This window comes from Pelophylax lessonae (assembly GCF_965119305.1).
Source record: "Pelophylax lessonae genome assembly, chromosome: 11".
Taxonomy (NCBI): Eukaryota; Metazoa; Chordata; class Amphibia; order Anura; family Ranidae; genus Pelophylax; species Pelophylax lessonae.
Genome location: NC_138778.1, coordinates 97,458,128 through 97,481,886, shown reverse-complemented (window position 1 = coordinate 97,481,886; position 23,759 = coordinate 97,458,128). Strand labels below are relative to the sequence as shown.

Here is a 23,759-nt window from a genome sequence, read left to right as displayed (position 1 = left end):
CTGTTTCCTGACTGAGCTAAAACACTTGGGAAAATGTCAACCTGTCATGTTGTTGCTAATGGTAACCCAGGGGAACCCGTAATCAGCAGCTCCCAAGGGAGTAGTGCTATATATATACATACATTATATATATATATATATATATATATATATATATATATATATATATATATATACATATACTGTATATATACACACACACACACACTGCAAAAAAATTAAAGGAACACTTTGAAAACACATGAGATCTCAATTAGGAAAAATATGCTGGATATCTATACGGATATGGACTGGGTAATGTGTTAGGAATTAAAGGATGCCACATTGTTTAATGGAAAGGAAAATTATCACCCTATAGAGGGCTGAATTCAAAGACACCCTGAAAAATCAAAGTGAAAAAATGATGCAGTAGGCTAGTCCATTTTGCTGAAATTTCATGACCAATGTAGAATAGATGTCACCCCCAAACTCTTAGGCTGCTTAAAGCCAAAGGCTCCACCCCCATGCCATAAACCTTTCCCTTTACCTAAATAATTGAGACCACACCGTGCTTGGAGTTAATTGGCCACAGCAGCCATTTTATTAACCCTTTTTACCTTAAAATTAACATAAGGAGAAAAAACATTCCTTACAAACATAAAACAATCAGTCATTAGGCCTGTTGGTCTTTGAGGCTCCTCCAAATAATTCCAAATCCTGCACTGCGGGACCTGTGCCCTGATAGGCCTCCAGCCGCGTCACCGGCTCGGAGACAAACCACTCCCCGCAGTGCCACCATTTTGAATTCCATTTAAACTGACATTAAATGGAATGCACCATAGGGACCCATACCAACGATGAGTCCCAACCATACCCTTATCCTAAACTGTTCACCTCCCCCGCCAGCAAAGACCAACAAAACGCCCAGCTGCCATGACAATATAAAATTCCCCCAGAAAGGACAGAAAGCACAAAAGACATGAATCAAAATCAACCAGAACAGTCCCAGAAATTAGGGAGGGTGGGTGGGAAGCTTCTTCTTCCTTCGTCCGTTGAACTTCCACTGACCTCCAATCTGAGGGGCCACCCCTCCTAACTGTACCTCAACCCCTCCCAAACCTGATACACCAATCCCTGAATACCCCCCAACTCAAAACAATTTAATTTAACTCACACCTGCCCTGTCTCCCCTCTTCACATGGTCATGTCTGCCCTGCGCTATTTTTTTTTTTTTTTCGCTTCGGGCCTTGCTTGACCAATGTAGAATAGATGTCACCCCCAAACTCTTAGGCTGCTTAAAGCCAAAGGCTCCACCCCCATGCCATAAACCTTTCCCTTTACCTAAATAATTGAGACCACACCGTGCTTGGAGTTAATTGGCCACAGCAGCCATTTTATTAACCCTTTTTACCTTAAAATTAACATAAGGAGAAAAAACATTCCTTACAAACATAAAACAATCAGTCATTAGGCCTGTTGGTCTTTGAGGCTCCTCCAAATAATTCCAAATCCTGCACTGCGGGACCTGTGCCCTGATAGGCCTCCAGCCGCGTCACCGGCTCGGAGACAAACCACTCCCCGCAGTGCCACCATTTTGAATTCCATTTAAACTGACATTAAATGGAATGCACCATAGGGACCCATACCAACGATGAGTCCCAACCATACCCTTATCCTAAACTGTTCACCTCCCCCGCCAGCAAAGACCAACAAAACGCCACCAGCACCCAAGGGTGACACCTTACCCTTGCGTGCCCCTCCAAACCCTCAAGGCTCGCTGGATCCCATCCTGTAATCCCAGGGCCCATAAATCTATACCCACCGCATTGAGGTGGACTCCATCATCCCGCAGATACCGCCATGTGTCCACTTCCAACTCCAGGTGGCGAACCACCAACCCCCCATTCCGACACACAAAGCGCCCCACTTCCTTGTTCAACTTAATCCGAGCCTTATTAAGGCGCGCGACCGACCTGGCCATGCGCCAGGACGTGCGGGCCACCATATCCGACCAAACTACAAGCAGCGCCGGAAAAGCCGTGCGCAGCCGAAGGAAATCCAACTTTATGTCCTTGATCAAGGCCCGCGCGGACCTGGCCCCCAAATCGTTGCCCCCGGCATGCAGCACCAAAACATCTGGCTGCCTGTCCAACTGGGCGAAACGATGCACTTCGGGAAGGACCCTGCCCCAAGTAAGCCCCGGCACCCCCAGCCACCTGACACAAGCCTCGTGCCGAGAAAAACCAAGTTGTCTACCATTAGGACGCACATCAGCTCTCCGGGCCCCCCAGAAAACATACGAGTGTCCCACGATCCAAACAAGGCAGGGTTCCAAACCTACAAGAAAAGGGGACAAAAGGAAAAGAAAACCAACCAATAATCAGATAACCAGCCGGGCCCACACCCCCCCAACAACAAAACCACCCCCCGTACATACCCTACACCAACAGCTGTGGACGAACGTACAACAAGAACCTCCTAGACTCCCAGCGCCCAATGCGTTTGACCGCATCGTCGTTCAATCCCCAGCGTGCAGCCTCAGTGGCCGCCCCGATCCGAAAGGAATGAGATGCAAACCTACTGGCATCCAAACCCAAAGAGCCCACACACCTTCTGAACACCGATACAAATTGAAAACGAGATAACGACGACCCGTCCGCATGCATTAAAAATGAACCGGGCCGCGAAGGGCGGATTGCCCAGTAATCCCGAACCGCCCCTACCGGGCACAGCGGTGAAGACGGCACCGCGAACAACCGGACACGGACCCCCTTGCCACTCTGGTCCGTTTTGGACCGTCGAAGGAGGATAGTAACCCCCTCCCGACCGACAGAGACATCCTGACCCAATAGGCCCCCCGGCACCGTCCGGGAGGAGCTGACCAATTCCCCAATCCGGAAAGCCCCGAAAAAAGCGAGAGAAAAGGCCGCCTTAAACAACACCACCTCGTAACTCGAGGCGCAGTGCTCCCCCAATTGCCGGCAGACGTCCTGCAAAAGAGCGAAGGACACCGGGCGCCTAGTGTCCCTCCTCCGATAAGCCCTGGAATAGCCCCGTAACGCTTGTCTCACCACGAAGTCCTTCGTGTAATCCTGACAACCCAGAAATTTAAACAGAAAGGCCAAGCCGGACAACTTGCGAGCCACAGCGGAAGCCGACGCGCCCCTCTCAAAATGATCAGAGACAAAAGAAAGCAACACCCACCTGACCTCCGGACCCAGAGGATCCAGCGATGCCACCCGCAACACCTCCAGCCACTCCAACCATACCTTGCAATAAGCCGACCACGTGGACTCGCTCACCGACTTCCTGATCCATCCAGCGAGGACCCCAAGGCAATCCCCCATAGCCACTCCGGACACGTGACTCCGCGTTGCTCCGCTGCCGGTGCCAACTCCCGGAACCTGTCCCACTGTAAACGAGACAGCGCGTCAGCAATATCATTCTTAACCCCCGGAATGTGCACAGCGTACAGGAAAACATTCAACCGTAGACACCGCAACACCAAATACCTGAGGAGGCGCACCACCGGCTGAGACGAAGCCGACGCGCGGTTGATCACCTGAACCACCCCGAGATTGTCGCAATGGAGGCGAACCTTCAGGTTCCTGAACTCCGCCCCCCAAATCTCCAGGGCCACCACCACCGGGAACAGTTCCAGCAACACCAAGTTGCTGACCAGCCCCGCTACCTGCCATGCCCCCGGCCAAGGGGCGGCGCTCCACGCCCCCCGGTGAAAAGCCCCGTACCCCGCCGAACCAGCAGCATCGGTAAACAGTTCCAAATCAAAGTTGCTGATCGGCCCGGCCATCCACAAGGATCTACCATTGTATGTGGCCAAAAAACCGTGCCACAGACGCAAGTCATCCCTGTGTTCCCTGTTGAGCCTGACGAAGTGAGTGGGCAACTTCACCCCCGAAGTCGCCGCCGACAGCCGTCGGCAGAAAACCCGGCCCATGGGCATAATGCGGCAGGCAAAATTCAATTTACCCAGCAACGACTGCAAGCTGCGCAACTGAATCTTGCGCAAACCCAGCACCCCTTCAATTTCAGCTCTCAAAGCCCCCAATTTATCCTCCGGTAGGCGACACTCCATGGCCTCCGAATCCACGACAATGCCCAGGAAGCTGAGCACCGTGGTCGGGCCTTCCGTCTTGTCGGGGGCCAACGGAATGCCGAAGCTCCCGGCCACATGCTGCAACGTGGCAAGCAGGATCGCGCACCCGTTGGAAGAGGGCGGGCCCACACACAGAAAGTCGTCCAAATAGTGGATCACCGAATTCACACCGGAAACCTCCCGAACCACCCACTCCACAAAGGAACTGAAGGTCTCAAACAGCGCGCACGATATGGAACAGCCCATAGGAAGGCAGCGATCCACATAATACGCCCCTTGCCACCGGCAGCCCAGCAATCGAAAACTGTCCGGGTGAACCGGGAGCAACCTGAACGCCGCCTCAATGTCCGATTTGGCCATCAAGGCCCCCCGCCCATAATGTCGCACCCAGGCCACCGCGGCGTCAAAGGAAATGTAAGACACCGTACAGGCATCCGGGTCGATGGCGTCATTCACAGACCCACCCTTTGGGAAGGAGAGGTGGTGAATGAGGCGAAATTTGTTGGGTTCTTTCTTGGGAACCACCCCCAACGGCGAAACCACCAAGTCACGCACCGGCACCTCCGAGAACGGGCCCGCCATGCGACCGAGAGCCACTTCCTTGTGCAACTTATCCGACACCACCAAAGGGTGGCGCAATGCCGAACGCAAATTCCTCGCCACCGGCGGCACCGAGGCCAAAGAGCAAGGGATACGAAAACCCACCGCAAAACCCTCCCCCAGAAGTCGGGCAGCCGCCCTATCGGGGTACCTATCTAGAAAAGGCCGCAGCCTTTCCACCCTCACCGGCGTCGTCCCCTTTGTGCGAAGGCTCTCCGGACCGCCCTTTTCCGGACTTAAAACACCGAGCCAAGGAATGGGAACCTCCGCAACCGGAGCATTCATGTTTGAAGCGACATGTGCCACCGAACTTACAGGAACCCTCATTAAATTGCCAGCAGAAACCCCTCCTCTTTGCGGCCGGCTGTCCCGGGGTCGCAGAACCACCGGCCCCCCCTGGAAAAAACTGATTCGGAGCCTTCGCAGACGACATGAGCCGCATCCACAGGCTGATGTCCTTGTGGTCCCACCGCAAGGACGGCCTAACCGCCTTCCGCTGCCGGAACTGTTCTTCGTACCGCAGCCAGGCCGACCCCCCTTAAACCCGATAGGCTTCCCCTACAGCGTCCATGTAGCAGAACAGGGCCGAGCAGTTTTCCGGCGCCTTTTCCCCTATGACGCCCGCCAGAATGGCAAAGGCCTGCAGCCAATTGGCGAAGGTCCGAGGGATAAGCCGATAGCGTCGCGCCTCCTCGTCCTCCTTCTTGCGCTCCTCCGGTTTAACCCTGTCCAGGTGAAACTTCTCGAGGGGCAACAGCGTGAAGATTTCCACGTACTCACCCTTCCAGATCTTCTCCCGGACTTCCTGCTTCAAATGTGCCCCCAATGGGCCCTCAAAACAAACATATACCTCACCTTTCGCTGAATCGTCCAGGCGAACAGCGTCCGCCTTCCCCTCCTTCGCCGTCCCGGTCTTGTCCCCCGCCGCCCCGGCCGTCACTGCCACCACTGCCGGCGCACCAACAACCTGGGGAGGGGCCCCAGCCCCCCCCGCAACTAGCCCCGTGGAAGACGGCCCCGCCAGCCCCGGGGCCCCCCCCGGCTCCGTGCCCGAGCCCCCCGCCGGAGGCACCCAAGCCGCCGCTGGAGACAAGCGGCCCCCGTCCCCCGGGGGCAAACGCCCCAAGAGGTCCCGTAGACCCAGGAGGAAGCCCCTCAAACCCCCATCATCACCCCCTTCCGGGGTCCCCGCCCCCACCGGCCGGGACACCCCCACCCCCCGAGCCCCTCCAGCACTCCCACCCCCCACATCAAACAAGCCCCGCAAATCAGACAAAGCCAGAGAAGGAATTGTGACCCCACCTGTCTGCCCAGGGGGGGCGCCCCCAGCCGCCGATCCAGCCTCCCTCGTCGCCGACCGACCACCGACATCCTCTTCCACATCCGATCCGGACACCTCGCCGTCCGAACGATCGTCCCCGGGCACCGCCGACATCCGTCCACCAGGTGTCGCACTCCCGCCATCTGCAGAGCCGAGCGACAGGCGTCCACGCCCCCGTACTCCAGCTCCGCCCGACGGAGACCTCTGTGAACCAGCCGAACATCCGATGACCCGGCCACGTGACTTGCCCCGCCGCGTCATCTCTCTGCGCCCAGCCGAGTCCGACTCCGAGTCCCGCCGATCACTGCTGCCACCGGCCGCCATGAAGCCGCTCCCACGCCGAGGCACCCCTCCGACCGGAGCATCGCCAGTAGGGGAGCCCGCCAGTCCAGTAGCACCCCGGCGAGAGGGACGGGGAGAGACCGAAGGCCGCCTCCCCCCACTACCCCCAGAGCTCCGTCCATGCAGAGGATTCCTCCCAGAGGCGCGCACGGCCGCAGCAGGAGTACGCTTAGCCGGCGGCCCTGAAGGGTCCCTGTCGGGGCTCCTAGGATGACGCTGAGCTCGAGGGGAAGGGTCCGGTGAAAAACGCTCCGGCGGCCGTGACCGCCGAGCCCGCGGGACCGCAAGCCCCTCCGAATCCTGTGCAGAGTCCTGAACCCCCATCAACGTGGAGACCTGGGACCGGAGCCACTCAGTCCCCTTCACCGCGGCAGCGGCCTTAATTTGCTCCAGCAAAACATCCAAATCCGCCATCACAGACCAGGGAAGCTGAGGTGAGATGCTCTGCAGTGAAAAAGGTGGGTGACCAAGCTTCTTCTTCCTTCGTCCGTTGAACTTCCACTGACCTCCAATCTGAGGGGCCACCCCTCCTAACTGTACCTCAACCCCTCCCAAACCTGATACACCAATCCCTGAATACCCCCCAACTCAAAACAATTTAACTCACACCTGCCCTGTCTCCCCTCTTCACATGGTCATGTCTGCCCTGCGCTATTTTTTTTTTTTTTTTTTTTTTTTTTTTTTTTTTCGCTTCGGGCCTTGCTTTGTAGCAACTCAAAATGGTACTCCATAGTTTGTATGGCCCCCCACGTTCTTGTATGCATGCCTGACAACGTCGGAGCATTCTCCTAATGAGACGACAGATGGGCTATTTCCTCCCAGATCTGGACCAGGGCATCACTGAGCTCTTGAACAGACTGAGGTGCAACCTGGCAGCATCAGATGGACCAAAACATAATGTCCCAGAGCTTTTCTATTGGATTTAAGTCAGGCAAGCGTGGGGGCCATTCAATGGTATCAATCTCATCCTCCAGGAACTGGCTGCATACTCTTACCACATGAGGAAAGGCACTGTCATGCACCAGGAGGAACCCAGGACCCACTGCACCAACTTAGGGTCTGACAATGTGTCCAAAGATGTCATCCTGATACCTAATGGCAGTCAGGGTGTGATTGTCTAGCCTGTAAAAGTCTGTGCGTCCTTCCATGGATATGCCTCCTTAGACCATCACTGACCAACCACCAAACACGTCATGCTGAACGATGTTACAGGCAGCATAATGTTCTCCACAGCTTCTCCAGACCCTTTCACGTCTGTCACATGCTCTCACCTGTGAAAAGCACAGGGCGCCAGTGGTGGACCTGCTAAATCTGGTGTTCAATGGCAAATGCCAATCGAACTCCATGGTGCCAGGCAATGAGCACAGGGCCCACTAGAGGACGTCGGGCTCTCAGGCCACCCTCATAAAGTCTGTTTCTGATTGTTTGGCCAGAGACATTCACACCAGTGGCCTGCTGAAAGCCATTTTGCAGGTCTCTGGCAGTGCTCATCCTGTTCCTCCCTGCACAAAGGAGCAGATATGGATCCTGCTGATGGGTTAACCACTTGCCGACTGCCGCATGACTATATATGGCGGCAGTCAGCCGCTCACATGCAAAGTGACATAACTGAACATAATTATTTAAAGGGTGACTTTTTTTGTATTAAAAACACTTTTTTTTTTTTATTGGTCGGATGAAATATGCTAATTTTTTGAGATAGGAATTTTGGTTTTTCATGAGCTGTATGCCAAAATCATCAATATTAAAACAATAAAAGGCTTGCACTACTTCAGTTGTGTGTAATGAATCTAAAATATATGAAAGTCTAATGTTTATCAGTACATTACAGAAAATAATGAACTTTATCACAATATGCTAATTTTTTGAGAAGGACCTGTATGCAAAGCACACCAAGAATACACATGCCTCTAACATTTAGAACATATTTGCTTGTGTCAGATTTAAACTTTAAAGGATAAGTTTACCTTTAGAACTTATTACATGAGACTGCTCCTGTGATCTGCTGATCATGGGTGCAATACTCTTCAGTCTCCTAAGAAAAAAATAAATAAATGCATGCTTTTTTTAGCTGCAAATTTGCATTTTATTGTTTTTTTTTCTCAAGGTGAACTTATTCTTTACCACTTCAATATTGGGCACTTTCACCTCCTTCCTGCCCTTGCCAATTTTCAGCTTTCAGCGCTGTCACACTTTGAATGACAATTGCGCGGTCATGCAACACTGAGCCCAAATTCAATTTTTATCATTTTTTTCCCCACAAATAGAGCTTTCTTTTGGTGGTATTTGACCACCACTCTTCGTTTCTGTTATAACATTTTGTAAATAAGTACATTTTCTCTTTCACTGACAGGCACTGATGAGGCTGCACTGACAGGCACTGATGGGGAGCACTGATGGGCACTCATGTGCACTGATATGCAGCACTTATGGGCACTGATCGGCGGCAATGATGGGCACTGATAAATGTCACTGGGATGCAGCACTGATGAGGAGGCACTGACAGGCATACTGATGGGCACGCCTAGGCATTACGGATGGGCACCGATTAGCATCACAGGTGGGCACTGTTTGGCCTTACAGGTGGGCACGGTTTGGCAAAAAAACAGCCAGTACTTGCCATTTGCAGTTGTCATTGTATAGAGGGGTGTGGTGTTCAACAGATTTGCATCTGTGCAAAATTCTTAAAGTGAGAAAATAAAAGATGGTAAATCTCGTGTTATGATTAGTCTATGTGTGAGAGAGAGTAAAGAAAATTCATAAAAATGGTTGTGAATATGTCAAGTGTTCTCAATGATTTAGTCAGACAATGAAACCTGTGTCCAGATGTAATTTACTTTGATTTAGTAATCAGTATACAGCAGACTTAGAAATCCACTGCCTGTTTTATAAAGGCATTTGTCCTAATAAATAGGACATTTTTCTAGATAACATGCCATGCCCTCAACTAACTTAACATTTAGGTCAGTCAAGGACAATTAATGGAAATATGCAGAGAGAAAGAGAATTCCCAACTGCAAGGAACTTTACAGAGCCCCCTTTTACAATGTAGGAATTGATTTTGTCTAGCCAGTGACACCATGGATTCTGACTGCATCTCTGTTGGACTTCTGCTCAACCCTAATTAACACCGACCCCTTCTGCTGCTAAACCCTGCTCCCAGCATTAAACAGTCTATTACCAAAGAACCATCTATAGGCCGCAGAACAATTTTCAAAATACTTGCAGTCAACCATGACCCTTTCCTATGAGAAATATCTGCAGCGTAAAAAATATTTACAGCATAAAAAAAGTCTTGGCATGTTGTGGGAATGGGAACACATAAACATTTAGAGGGATTCCTCAAATTTGACTTCAAAAGTGGAAGTATGCAAACTCAAACCTGATGTCTCTCTTAAATCAAAGTCCATATATATTCAGATAAAGAAGATCTTCCACCATACAGGAGATCATTGTAGTGTAACAAAAACACCAAGTGCCACCACCTTAATGCACATTTACAAGACCATACGCCAGTGGCGGCTGGTGCTCAAAATTTTTGGGGGGGGCGCAAAAAGAAAAATGTAATAGGTATTGCTTCGCGTCAAAAAACGCAGTAAAAAATTGAGTGACTTTGAAGTCATGGTACAGGCATGGCACAGGTGATGGTATAGGCATGGCATAGGTGATGGTACAGGCATGGCACAGGTGATGGTACAGGCATGGCACAGGTGATGGTATAGGCATGGCACAGATATGGTATAGGCATGGCACAGGTGATGGTATAGGCATGTCACAGGTCATGGTACAGGAGATGGTATATGCCCCCTTTCAATGCAGTGACCAGCGTACATGCCCCCTTTCAATGCAGAGACCAGTGTACATGCCCCCTTCAATGCAGAGTTCAGCGTGCGTGCCCCCTTCAATGCAATGAATATCTTTTATAACTCACCACCAGCCCGGCAGGTGGTGCTGTGCTGCGGACTGGTGCAGTGCGGGAGCAGAGGCTGAGCAGCGCGGGAGCAGAGGCGGACGTGTGAGAGGAGAGCGTGTGTGAGCGAGCGAGTGAGTGTGTGTGATCACCCCCCCCCCTCCTAAGAAGAGCGGCGGCGAGCGGTGCAAACCCCCCCCCCCTCCTGAGCGGCGGCGAGCGGTGCGAGAACCCCCCCTCTCCTGAGAAGAGCGGTGCGAGAACCCCCCCTCCTGAGAAGAGCGGTGCGAGAACCCCCCCTCCCCCAGAGGTGAGAGCGTGGTGTGCGGGCAGCGAGAGGTGAGGTAACCCCCCCGCAAGGGCGGGCAGACAGAGAGAGGGCAGGGGGGCAGAGGAGACGCAAAATACCTGACCTGGACATTGGCAGGGAGAGGAGCTGAGGGGAGACTGATCGGCAGGTGACAGAGGAGGGAGGCAGGAGCCTAAGCAAGTGTCAGGCTTAAAGGGACACACACAGGACTGGTGACTGAGGTTGAACACTGAGGCTCAGTGAGTACCTGGTGAGTATCCTTGCAACTGGGAGTGTCCTTGCGACTGGTGAGTATCTTACCACTGGTGAGCATCCTTGCGACTGGTGAGTATCTAGCGACTGGTGAGCATCTTACCACTGGTGAGTATCTATCGACTGGTGAGCATCCTTGCGACTGGTGAGCGTCCCTGCGACTGGTGAGTTTCCTTGCGACTGGTGAGTGTCCTTGCGACTGGTGAGTGTCCTTGCGACTGGTGAGCGTCCTTGCGTCTGGTGAGTGTCCTTGCGTCTGGTGAGTGTCCTTGCGTCTGGTGAGCGTCCTTGCGTCTGGTGAGCGCCCTTGCGACTGGTGAGCGTCCTTGCGACTGGTGAGCGTCCGTGCGACTGGTGAGCGTCCGTGCGACTGGCGAGTGTCCTTGCGACTGTGAGTGTGGTGCGACTGACTGGGCTGTGCAACTGAGTGTTGGGCAACTGAGAGTGTTGTGCGACTGACCGGCTGTGCGATTGTGAGTGTGGTGCAACTAAATCGGGCTGTGAGACTGTGAGTGTGTGCGACAGGAGTGTTGTGCGACTGACCGGGTGGTGCGACTGGGAGTGTCGTGAGACTGACCGGGCTGTGAGATTGTGAGTGTTGTGCAACTGAGTGTCAAGTGAGTGTAGCGGAACACCAGAGGGTGAGAAGGTAGCGTTAGGAAGCCAGGAAATAGCCACATAGGATAGACTTAAATTACTGAATCCCCATTAGATTAGATAGTAGGTACAATGCCCGGCGGGTGTGGAGATGCGACTCGGTGTACATCTTGTAATATGTATGCGTTCCTCAGACATGTGATCGAGGGCGAATACAAATGCGCAAAATGTAAGCACGTTGCTTCCCTGGAAGCTCAGGTCCTGAATCTAGGGAAGCAGCTGGCAACACTGAGACGAATGTCCATACCGGAGGAGAGCCAGGATCGTACCAGTCAGGTGCAGGCAGGGGTCTGCACAGAGGTGGGCGGAGTATCGGAGGTGCAGGCATCAGAGCAGAGCAGAGGGGTGACAGTTAGGAGGGGTAGAAGGGGACAAGTCAAGGAGGCTGATCCTGGGCTGGAGCACCCCAATAGATACGCCCCGTTGTGTGATGTTGGGGAAACCAGTCAGGGACCAGCATTGCTGGAGCAGAGCGACGCCCCTAGCTGCCAGGGGAAGAACTCCTCCAGTGAGGCTGGGAGAAAGGGAAAGGAAAGACAGGTGCTGGTGGTAGGGGACTCAATTATTAGAAGGACAGATAGTGTAATCTGTGACAAAGACCGTGTGCGCCGAACAGTCTGTTGTTTGCCGGGCGCTCGGGTTCGGCACATTGCGGATCGGATGGACAGATTATTGGGTGGGGCTGGGGAAGACCCAGCTGTCATGGTACATGTGGGTACCAATGACATAGGCAGAGGAAGACGGAGAGTCCTAAACGATTTCAGGGACTTAGGCGCTAAGTTGAGGACTAGGACCTCCAAGGTAGTATTTTCCGAAATACTACCTGTACCTCGAGCCACACCAGAGAGGCAGCGGGAGATTAGGGAAGTTAACGAGTGGCTGAGCAGCTGGTGTAGTAAGGAGGGTTTCGGGTTCCTGGAGAACTGGGCTGACTTCTCAGTCGGTCACCGGCTCTTTGGTAGGGACGGATTGCACCTAAATGGGGTGGGTGCAGCCGTACTGGGTGAGAGGATGGCCAAAAAGTTAGAGGGGCTTTTAAACTAGGGAATGGGGGGGAGGGTACAGATGTAGAATTAGCCAGTGGAAAGCAAGTTTCAGAGGGCAGAAATGGGGGCATTAGCGTTAGGGTGTTCGGAGCTCCTATACCCAGGGTGGGTATGGGGAAAAATCAAGAGAGCAGCCTAAAAACATCAAATGAGGATAAATATAACCGATCAAAATTACGAGGTTTGTATACCAATGCCAGAAGCCTGGCCAACAAGATGGGAGAACTGGAGCTGCTGATGTTTGAGGAGGACTTAGATTTTGTGGGGATAACTGAGACTTGGTTTGACAGCTCTCATGATTGGATGGCGACCATTCAGGGGTATTCCCTTTATCGCAGAGATAGAGAAGGTAAAAAAGGGGGAGGGGTATGTCTGTATATTAAGAACAGCATACAGGTAAATATGAGGGATGATATTAATAATGGAGCTAGGGATGAGGCAGAATCCCTATGGGTAGAGCTTCAAAGGGATGGCACGGCGGGGAAGTTAATATTGGGCGTATGCTATAGGCCCCCCAACCAGAGGGAGGAGGGTGAGGCGGCCCTCCTTTTACAGATAGGATTGGCAGCAAGGTTGGGAAATGTCATTATAATGGGGGACTTTAATTATCCAGATATAGACTGGGCAGAAGGAACCGCGCACTCAGCCAAGGCTAGGCAGTTCCTAAATGTTTTGCAGGACAATTTTATGGGTCAGATGGTGAATGCACAGACAAGAAACAATGCGGTACTTAACCTACTGATTACCAACGATACAGACCTGATCACGGATATAGAAATACGGGACAACTTAGGAAACAGTGACCATAGGTCAATAAGTTTCAGTATTAATTACAGTAATAGGAAGCAGAGGGGTAATATAAGGACACTGAATTTCAAAAGAGCCAATTTCCCTAAACTGCGCTCGCTGCTAGAAAATATCAATTGGGATAGAACCCTGGAAACAAAGAACACGGAGGAAAAATGGGAGTGCTTCAAGAGCATACTAAACAGGGGGATTGGCCAGTGCATTCCAAAGGGAAATAAATTTAAAAGAGCAAAAATAAACCCTGGATGGCTAAACTCCAACATAAAAATGTATATTAGTGCTAAAGAAAAGGCCTTCAAAAAATACAAGACTGAGGGGTCATTGGCAGCATTTAAGCATTACAAAGAGTGTAATAAGAAATGTAAAGATGAAATCAGGGCGGCTAAAATAGAACACGAGAGACATATAGCGGAAGAGAGTAAAAAGAACCCCAAGAAGTTCTTTAAGTATATAAACAGTAAGAAAGCGAGGTCAGAACACATTGGCCCCATAAAAGATGACAAAGGAAATATGGCCACTGAGGACAGAGAAAAGGCGGAAGTGTTAAATAATTTCTTCTCTTCAGTCTTCACAAAAGAATCGGGGGGCTACACGAACCCAGCTTGTAAGGCCGATAATACACCTCAGGAAGTGCCGCCATGGTTAACAGAAGATAGACTTAGAGCTAAACTAGAGAAACTTAACATAAATAAATCCCCGGGACCGGATGGCTTGCACCCGAGGGTTCTTAATGAGCTCAGCCAGGTGATTGCCAGACCATTATTCTTGATCTTTAAGGATAGTTTACAGACGGGTATGGTGCCAGCTGATTGGAAAAAAGCCAACGTGGTACCAATATTTAAGAAGGGGCCGAGATATATCCCGGGTAACTATAGGCCGGTCAGCCTAACATCTGTAGTCTGCAAAATTTTGGAGGGGATGTTAAGGGACCACATACAAGACTTTAGTAATAAAAACGGTATTATAAGTAGTAATCAGCATGGATTCATGAAAAATCGTTCTTGCCAAACCAATCTATTAACCTTCTACGATGAAGTGAGCAGCCACCTAGATAAAGGTAAGCCTGTGGATGTGGTGTATCTGGACTTTGCAAAGGCCTTTGACACCGTTCCCCACAAACGATTACTGTACAAACTAAGGAAGGTAGGTATGGACCATAAGGTGAGTACCTGGATAGAGAACTGGCTCCAGGGGAGAGTACAGAGGGTGGTGATTAATGGGGAGTACTCGGATTGGGCGGGTGTGGAAAGTGGGGTCCCCCAGGGTTCTGTCCTGGGACCAATCCTGTTTAATTTGTTCATAAACGATCTAGAGGAGGGGATATCGAGTACAATCTCAGTATTTGCAGATGATACTAAACTAGGCATGCCAATATCTTCTATGCAGGATGTGGAAACCTTGCAAGCAGACCTGAACAAAATAACGGGGTGGGCAACTACATGGCAGATGAGGTTTAATGTTGAAAAATGTAAAGTAATGCACTTGGGGGCCAGAAACCAGAAAGCAAGCTACTCACTAGGGGGGGAACCTCTGGGTGAGTCTAGGATGGAAAAGGACTTGGGGGTACTGGTAGACAACAAGCTTGGCAGTGGCATGCAATGCCAAGCCGCCGCAAGCAAAGCCAACAGAATACTGGGATGTATAAAAAAGGGGATTCACTCCAGAAATAAAGAGATTATTCTCCCGCTCTACAAGACTCTGGTCCGGCCACATCTGGAGTATGCTGTCCAGTTCTGGGCACCGGTCCTCAGGAAGGATGTGCTGGAATTGGAGAAAGTCCAGAGAAGGGCAACAAAAATAATTAGGGGAATGGAGGACATCAGCTATGAGGAAAGACTACAAGCACTGAACCTTTTCTCTCTGGAGAAAAGACGATTGAGGGGGGATATGATATCAATGTACAAATACTGTACTGGTGACCCGAGCATAAGGAACAAACTATTCAGAGAAAGGAGATACAATAAGACACGTGGCCACTCACTAAAACTAGAGGAAAGGCGGTTTAACCTTAAAGTGCGTAAGGGGTTCTTCACTGTAAGAGCAGTAAGGATGTGGAATTCTCTTCCACAAGCAGTCGAATCAGCAGGGAGCATCGATAGTTTCAAAAAACTAGTAGATGGACACCTTAAAGACCACAACATACAGGGGTATACAATGTACGGTTAAAAGCAAACACACACACGCATCATAGGTTGAACTGGATGGACTGATGTCTTTTTTCAACCTTACTAACTATGTAAAAAATGAACATTGTGCTGTGCCCCCTTCAATGCAATAAACACTGTGCTGTGCCCCCACAATGCAGAGTTCAGCGTGCATGCCCCCTTCAATGCAACTGTGCTGTGCCCCCTTCAATGCAATGAACAATGTGCTGTGCCCCCTTCAATGCAATAAACACTGTGCTGTGCCCCCTTCAATGCAATAAACACTGTGCTGTGCCCCCTTCAATGCAATGAACACTGTGCTGTGCCCCCACAATGCAATAAACACTGTGCTGTGCCCCCTTCAATACAATAAACACTGTGCTGTGCCCCCTTCAATGCAATAAACACTGTGCTGTGCCCCCTTCAATGCAATAAACACTGTGCTGTGCTCCCTTCAATGCAATAAACACTGTGCCCCCTTCAATGCAATGAACTCTGTGCTGTGCCCCAACAATGCAGAGTTCAGCGTGCATGCCCCCTTCAATGCAACTGTGCTGTGCCCCCTTCAATGCAATGAACACTGTGCTGTGCCCCCACAATGCAGAGTTCAGCGTGCATGCCCCCTTCAATGCAACTGTGCTGTGCCCCCTTCAATGCAATAAACACTGTGCAGAGTTCAGCGTGCGTGCCCCCTTCAATGCAACTGTTCCGTGCCCCCATCAATGAAGAGTTCAGCGTGCGAGCCCCTTTCAATGCAGAGCGCCACAGCATTGTCCCCAATCACTGCAGAGCGCCACAGCATTGTCCCCAATGATTGCAGAGCGCCACAGCATTGTCCCCTAATGATTGCAGAGTGCCCACAGCATTGTCCCCCAATGATTGCAGAGCGCCACAGCATTGTCCCCCAATGATTGCAGAGCGCCACAGCTTTGTCCCCCAATGATTGCAGAGCGCCACAGCATTGTCCCCCAATGATTGCAGAGCGCCACAGCATTGTCCCCCAATGATTGCAGAGCGCCACAGCATTGTCCCCCAATGATTGCAGAGCGCCAGCATTGCCCCCCAATGATTGCAGAGCGCCAGCATTGTCCCCCAATGATTGCAGAGAGCCAGCATTGTCCCCCAATGATTGCAGAGTGTCAGCGTGCGTGCTCCCTTCAAACTTACCTGGCGGCGGGGCGGCTCAGCTTCTTCCTCTTCTGCGGCGGGTCCTTCTCCCTCGTCTCAGCGGCGGGAACCGGCGGGCGGCCTGCTCCGTTCAAACTTACCTGGCGGCGGCGCGGCTCAGCTTCTTCCTCCTCTTCTGCGGCGGGTCCTTCTCCCTCGTCGTCTCGGCGGCGGGAACCGACGGGCGGCCTCTCCTCTTCTCTGAGCGGCGGTGACGGTGAGTGACTGACGCACGCACCGGCACCGCCCCCATTGCGACGTCAGCGATATCCTGGATGATGATTGGTCCAGGCTGTAGACTGGACCAATCACAGCCAGGATATCAGAAAGTGGGGGTGTCCAACCGCAAAGACTTGCGCCCAGGATACCCACCTACCCCCCCAGAAGGCAGCCAATCGGCGCCTCTTCTGGGACGTAACCCCACCCCCCCCCCCCCCCCCCCACAGCCACCAGTTCCTTGGGTTCAGGCCGGCGAACCCAATTTTTTTTTTGAACAACTTTATTTGTTCGTTTTTTTTTTTTCCTTTTTTTTTTTTAGGGGTAGGGGGGCGGCGCCCTGGCGCCCCCTATGCACCGGCCGCCACTGCCATACGCTGTAACAGATACAGCAGACAGAGCATGCTTCTAATGCCTCGTACACACGCAACGATTATCGGCCGACCGATTGGCCGACTTTTGTCCAGTGTTGTTGTGTTGGTTGAAATGTGCTCTAGGCTGCACACGAATTTTCTCGGCCAACAAAAATCAACTTCAGAAGTGATGTCATGTGCTGGTTTACTTTCCGTGTGTTTTTTCTTCTCTGAGCATGCCCAGTCTTGCTCATCAGATTTTTGTCTGCCGAAATCTGTACTGACTGACAAAAAAAATCGGCCGTTGTGTTGACGGCCAACAAAAATTTTATAGCCTGCACACCAGATTTTATTCTGCCGAAAAGTCGGAGTCGGTTGTCGAAAGCATCATACTAACAAGCCGAAAATCGGCCGATCGGACGTTGGCCGAAAATTCACGGCCAACTATCGATGCGTGTGTATGGGGCATTAGGCACAGATCCTTCTCAGGTTTGTTCACTTTGACTCTGGGTTCACTCCTCTTGGTAACAGCAAAAAGACAACTCTCTTTGGAACAGATAGAGCTCACCAAGGAGCCAACAGAAAGTTAGTGATAGTGTAGTAGTTTAAATAAAATTTTTTGTAAAGGTATTGTTGAACAGAATCAGTCATCCAGTTAAAACAATGTGATAGTAAAAAAAAAACCAGTAAAAACTCACGAAGAGAGCCACTGATGACCCAGAATTCTGCAGCGGCATGACCTCGGCACCCAGGGACAGAGTGGAAGTGAATACACCTGGGGAGGATCTGTGTTTAACATGCTGTGTCTGCTGTACCTGTTACAGCTTATGGCCTGGTGAATGTGGATTTGATTACCCACTTAAGCCCCGGAAGATTTTACCCCCTTCCTGATTCGGCACTGCGTGACTTTAACGGACAATTGCGCGGTCGTGTGACACTGTACCTAAACGAATTTGACGTCCTTTTTTTTCCACAAACAAAGCTTTCTTTTGGTGGTATTTGATCATCTGTGCGATTTTTTGATCATGCTCTATAAACAAAAAAATAGCGTAAATTTTGCAAAAATAACAATTTTTTTTCACATTTTTTTATATGAAATTCCCCAAAAAAATGTAAAAATCTAAATTTTTTAACATTTTTGGCCAATTTGTTTTATGCTACATATGTTTGGTAAAAAATAAAATCACAAAAAGCGTATTTTGATTGGTTTGCGCAAAAGTTATCGCATTGACTAACAAAGGGAAAGATTTTTGTCATTTTTGTTGTTTTTTTTTTAACGAGTAATGGCGGCGATCTGCGATTTTTTTTGCGGTACTGCGACATTGCGGCGGACAGATCGGACCCTTGACTGACATTTTTGACACTTTTGGGGTTACCAGTGACATTTCTACAGTAATCAGTGCTATACATATGCACTGTTACTGTAAAAATGACACTGGCAGTGAAGGAGTTAACTGTATTGGAGAGGGAGGGGTTAAGTGTGTCCTAGGGGCGTAATTCTAACTGTGATTTGACATGGCTGCTAGTGTAAGAACAGAGATCAACGGTCCTACATAGTAGAACCGTCTGATCTCCATTCTTACACAGGGAAGAATGACAGGCGGCTTTGTTTACATCAGCCGCCTGCCTTTCTTCCGGTGTAATGGACGATCGCGAGTGCCCGGCGGACCCGCGGTGGTGTCCGTGACCACGCGGGAGCGTGCCTCCGGCGGCGCGCACTCACCCCCTAGAGCCTCACAGGCTAGCGGCGTAGTACTACGTCGCTTTGCCTGTGAGGGGCTGACCGCCGCAGTAAATAGTGGTTAAAGGCTAAGTTCACCTTTGTTCACCTTTTTTTTTCAAAATTCCAGCTCCCCTATGTACCAATATAGCATTAATGTACTTACTTAATTACATTGTGCAAGATTTTTTGTACACTTTATATTTATCCCATGTACTGTTTCTTGGCCCCTATTACCCTTAACCAATATTGTGAAATGATGCAGAGCCAGTGAATATAACAAAAGCATACAAATAAATAAAGTGTTCAATGTGACAAACATGACATCTTTCTTAAATCAAAGTCCATATGCATATATTCAGACAAAAAGATCTTCTACCATTCAGCGGATCATTGTAGTATAACAAAAGCACTAAGTGCCACCACCTTAAAGGCTAGGTTCACCATTTTTTTTTTATTATTGCAGCTACCCTATGTACTAGTATAGCATTAATGTACTTATTTTGCAAAAACAAAACAGCTTTCCATTAATTCTACACCGACTTACCTAACCCTCTTCATAGCTGTTTAAACACACTGCGTGATTACTTCTGTCCTACTTCCTGGTCAGACTTTAGGTGTGCTAATGAGATCAGCTGGTAAACTCCTTCCTGTGTCATGACCTAAAGTCTGACCAGGAAGTAAGGCGGAAGTAATCGAGCAGTGAGTTTAAACAGCTATGAAGAGATTGAGGTAAGCCTGTGTAGAAATGAATGGAAAGCTGTTTTATTTTAGCAAAATAAGTATATTAATGCTATACTGGTATATAGGGTAGCTGGAATGAAAAAAAAAAAAAAACGGTGAACAAAGGGGAACTTAGCCATTAAGGTGGTGGCACTGCTGTCTTTTCACTGCAATAATCCGCTGAATGGTAGAAGATCTTTTTTATCTGATTATACATATATGGACTTTGATTTAGGAGAGACGTCATGTTTGTCACATTGAACACTTTATTTATTTGTGTGCTTTTGTTATATTCACTAGCTCTGTGTCATTTCACAATATTGTAAGTTGCTAGGTTTGGGTATATAAAACCTTGTTTGCCAGCGGCCACATATGTTATCACAGTGAAGATTCATTACAAAACGTCTAAGAATAAAGGATCAAGAAACAGTACATGGGATAAAAATAAAGTGTACTACAAAAAAATCTTGCACAATGTAATTAAATGGAAAATTACAATGTTGTCAGTCTAATACAGTGATGTACAGGCACTTGTAAACATCATAGAACAATGATGGTGAACCTTTTTGAGCCCGAGTGCCCAAACTGCCCTAACTGCAACACAAAACCAACTTGCTGACCTCTATATAAAACCCCCTGACACCTATTGACCTGTATACTAGACCCCCAACACCTACTGACCTCTATATAAGACCCGCTGACACCTACCTACTTTTAAATAAAGCCTCCAACACCTACTGGCCTCAATATAAGACCCTCTGACACAATTACCTTTATCAAGAAATACTAGAGTCATCTTTTCATGAGACTCCCTGACAACTACTGACTTCTATATAAAACCCCCAATACCTGCCAACCTCTATATAAGACCCTTCTACACGCTACCTCTATATAAGAATCCAGGCACCTACCGATCTCTATAAGACTCCAGACACCTACGAAGACCACCTAACACACTGACCTCTATATAAGACCCCCTGACACCTACTGACCTCTATATAGGACCCCCTGATGCCTACTGACTTCTATATAAGACTCCAGACACCTACTGACCTCTATATGAGACCTCCAAATACCCTGATACTCACTTCCTTCTATATAAGACACCTACCCACCTATATACAAGATCCCCTGACACCCACTTACCTCTATATAAGAACCCCTGATACCTAGATACATCTATATAAGATTCCAGACATCTACCTACTTCTATATCAGACCCCCTGAAACCCACTGACCTCTATATAGGACACCCTCACACTCCTCTGTCTCTCTTATGAGGGGATGATATGAGGTCCCTCTGTAGAAAATCACTGTTTCTCTCTCTCCAACTGAGTTTCCCATCATCCACTTAGCCAGAGACACGTGTGACATCAGGCAGGACTGGGGCGTGTCAGCCGAAACTGAGGTGAGAAGAGGGAAGGAGCCAGACACAAGAGTCGGAAGTGGGAAGGTGATGAGGGTGTCTGAGGAGAAGACAAGTGTAAGCAGTCCTGTCATCGGCAGCTGTCACAATGGCCGGTTCTCTCTATCCACTGGGCGGCATGCAGTCGCCACTTCATATAGGATTTTGAGGGAGTATAGTTTGCGTGCCCACAGAGAGGTCTCTGCGTGACAGTTCTGACACCTGTGCCACGGATTCGCCATCACTGTCATAGAAGCACACATGCTAGCAATATTGTCAAGTGAGTGCCACATGCTATATACAAAGAATGACTATTGACCATCTTTGTATATGTGAATACCGCTGATCTCAAAATACTAGTCCATGATAAATTAGAAGCAAAAAATAAGATGCTAAGTGAAAAGATGGTGTACTATACCATGCATGCCTTAAGAAATAAAATCTGTTGCAAACATTCTAGATGTTTTGAAGGAAAAACAGTAATCTAAATTAAAGCTTATTCACTTCCTCTGTCCTCTGTAGCCCTGCCCCCTGGGGAGTGGCTAAGTGTGGATACCTCCTCCTCACTTTGGTTGCCCTGAGTGTTGTCCAACCCACTTGACACTATAGGTTCTATCATTGTAAATGATTGAGAACGACACAAAATGGCAATAAAGAATTAGGTTTACTAATCTTTAGTTTGAGTTTTAGAAAAAATGCACAAACAGTACCAACAGATCAGTTAAGGCAGGAACATTAATGACAAAGTAGATCCTGAATCCCCAACCTATAACTGAAGAGGGTTCAGCACTCAGGATCAAAGTACAGTCCTAACATGTTTATATGGATATGTATATATACTAAAGGATTAAATGTTTTATAATCCTGTCAGTACACTATTTCTCAAGTGTAATGCGAGAGTGACCACAACTCAATATTTGACAGTGCTTAAAGAATAACTCTACCCTTAATAACTTCTTAGCAGTTCTAATAGGTCTGCACCAAGCTAACTATCAGAGTGCACTCTGTATACTATTGGGGGCCCCCTTTACACTAGATTGCAAGAGTCTCCTGAATGAGTGAGGCCTCACTAGTCTTCGCTGGCAATGGTGTCCTCAGCCAATCCAAAGAAAGTATTTGTAATCCACAGTAAAGGTGATTGATTAACTGTAATCCCCACGGTAATAAACAGTAATTGTAATCCAAACAGGAAGGGAGAAAATAGGTTCTGGTACTCCACAGTTGGCAGTCAATCTTGAACTGGGAGGGAGGGGCAAGTCCTTCTGATCCACCACACACTATGCAGAACTACAGTGTCCTGTGGCGACCGTTAGAATTAATATGGCCTTCTGCTAAAACAGCTCTGCAGTCCCGCCCTGGCTCAGTCTAAAAGCACAACAGATATTCTAAATTGGATTTCTCTCACCCAATGTGACGAACTCCGCTACGCAGTCCACTCCAGTAGTGTCCCGCTCTCCTTGGCGACACTCACGGCCTCTCAGGGCAATCTTCCACTCGGTCACACTACCGAGATCCTTCCTCACACCGATCACTCAGACTCCGTTGTCCCCTGCAAGGCCTCCGGCCTACTCTTCTGCACTCCGCAGCAGCTCTATCCCTCCTCACAGTGCGCTGTCCTCGAGGCAAGAGAGCGAGAATTGGTCCCGCTCCCCTTTATAAAGACACTCCCATCAGGCTCCACGAGTCACATTGCTCCCTGGGAGAAGAGTCCAATCACATAAGCAGTCTATGGTCCTTGCTCCTCCCAGAACTACATCTCCCATAATTCACAAGTCCATCCTTGGTAAAACTTTAATGACAGAACAACAGTCTGAACAACACTAGCCTTGCGACCAGGCTACATCCTCCCCCCACTTGAACATCTTTGATCCCCAAAGATAATGGAGCCTTTAAAACACAAATTATTCCATTGTGAAAGTCTTAATCAATCATCTAAAGTAGCATTTATTGAGAACTGAAAACTGGTTAATAAAAGCACTGTCTAACAATTTAATTTATTATACATGTTATCTGACAAACCTGGATTACTCTTGCAAAAGGCCAACAAAAGATCAGTGGTCAACCTGATAGTGTCAGTGGGTGGAATGGAACTTTATTCATGAGAGCTTTCAGTCAAAGTGCCAACTGCTGACATAGATCATTGTGCTGTTGAAATATGTTCTTCAGAACTTTCCCCCAACGTACTATAGTGAGTCTCTTGGGAGAATGTATCTCCCGTCGCAATCTAGAAAATACTCCACTGTTACTTTCAGAGATGTTCTCTATCACTTGTGTATCAGAACTAATTGATGATACTTGCAGGTCATTAGGAAGGCTCACTTCATCCAAGGATGCAGGCATCTCCAAACTTTGACTCCCAATCAGATTTTCAATCAATTCAATGGGGGAGGAACTTAGATTTTCATCAACAGATTCTTCCATTATTTCAGGACTAAGGCCCGTTTTGGACATTGGGCCCTGAAGTGTCCCTTTTCTCCACAAGTGAAACATCCTCAGTCCCAGGGGGGGGGGGGGGAGAAAAGATTAGATCCTTTAAAGGTTTCCCGCATCTCAGGGACTTTCCCCTGGGCCTCCATGACTTGCATAAGCGTCTGACACATCTGGGTCTGCGCTTGAGCCACCTGGAGCATCAAGTCAGTTGAGGGTGAACCTTCCTCGGATTTCTTCCTATCTGCAGCATTCTCCTGGAG

General features: G+C 49.2%; 1 protein-coding gene and 1 long non-coding RNA gene across 2 annotated transcripts in view; both read right to left on the bottom strand.

Annotated features, from left to right (window-relative positions):
* LOC309566786 overlaps window positions 1-23,759 on the bottom strand; it is a 1,174,540-nt gene that overhangs the window by 292,587 nt on the left and 858,194 nt on the right. The window lies entirely within an intron of this gene.
* On the bottom strand, window positions 1,721-23,520 carry LOC309566899 (uncharacterized protein; the record flags this gene model as incomplete). The annotated part of the gene is made up of 2 exons (XM_082272241.1): window positions 1,721-2,316; window positions 23,316-23,520. The coding sequence occupies 2 exons, from the start codon at window positions 23,518-23,520 to the stop codon at window positions 1,721-1,723; spliced, it is 801 nt and encodes a 266-aa protein (XP_082128367.1).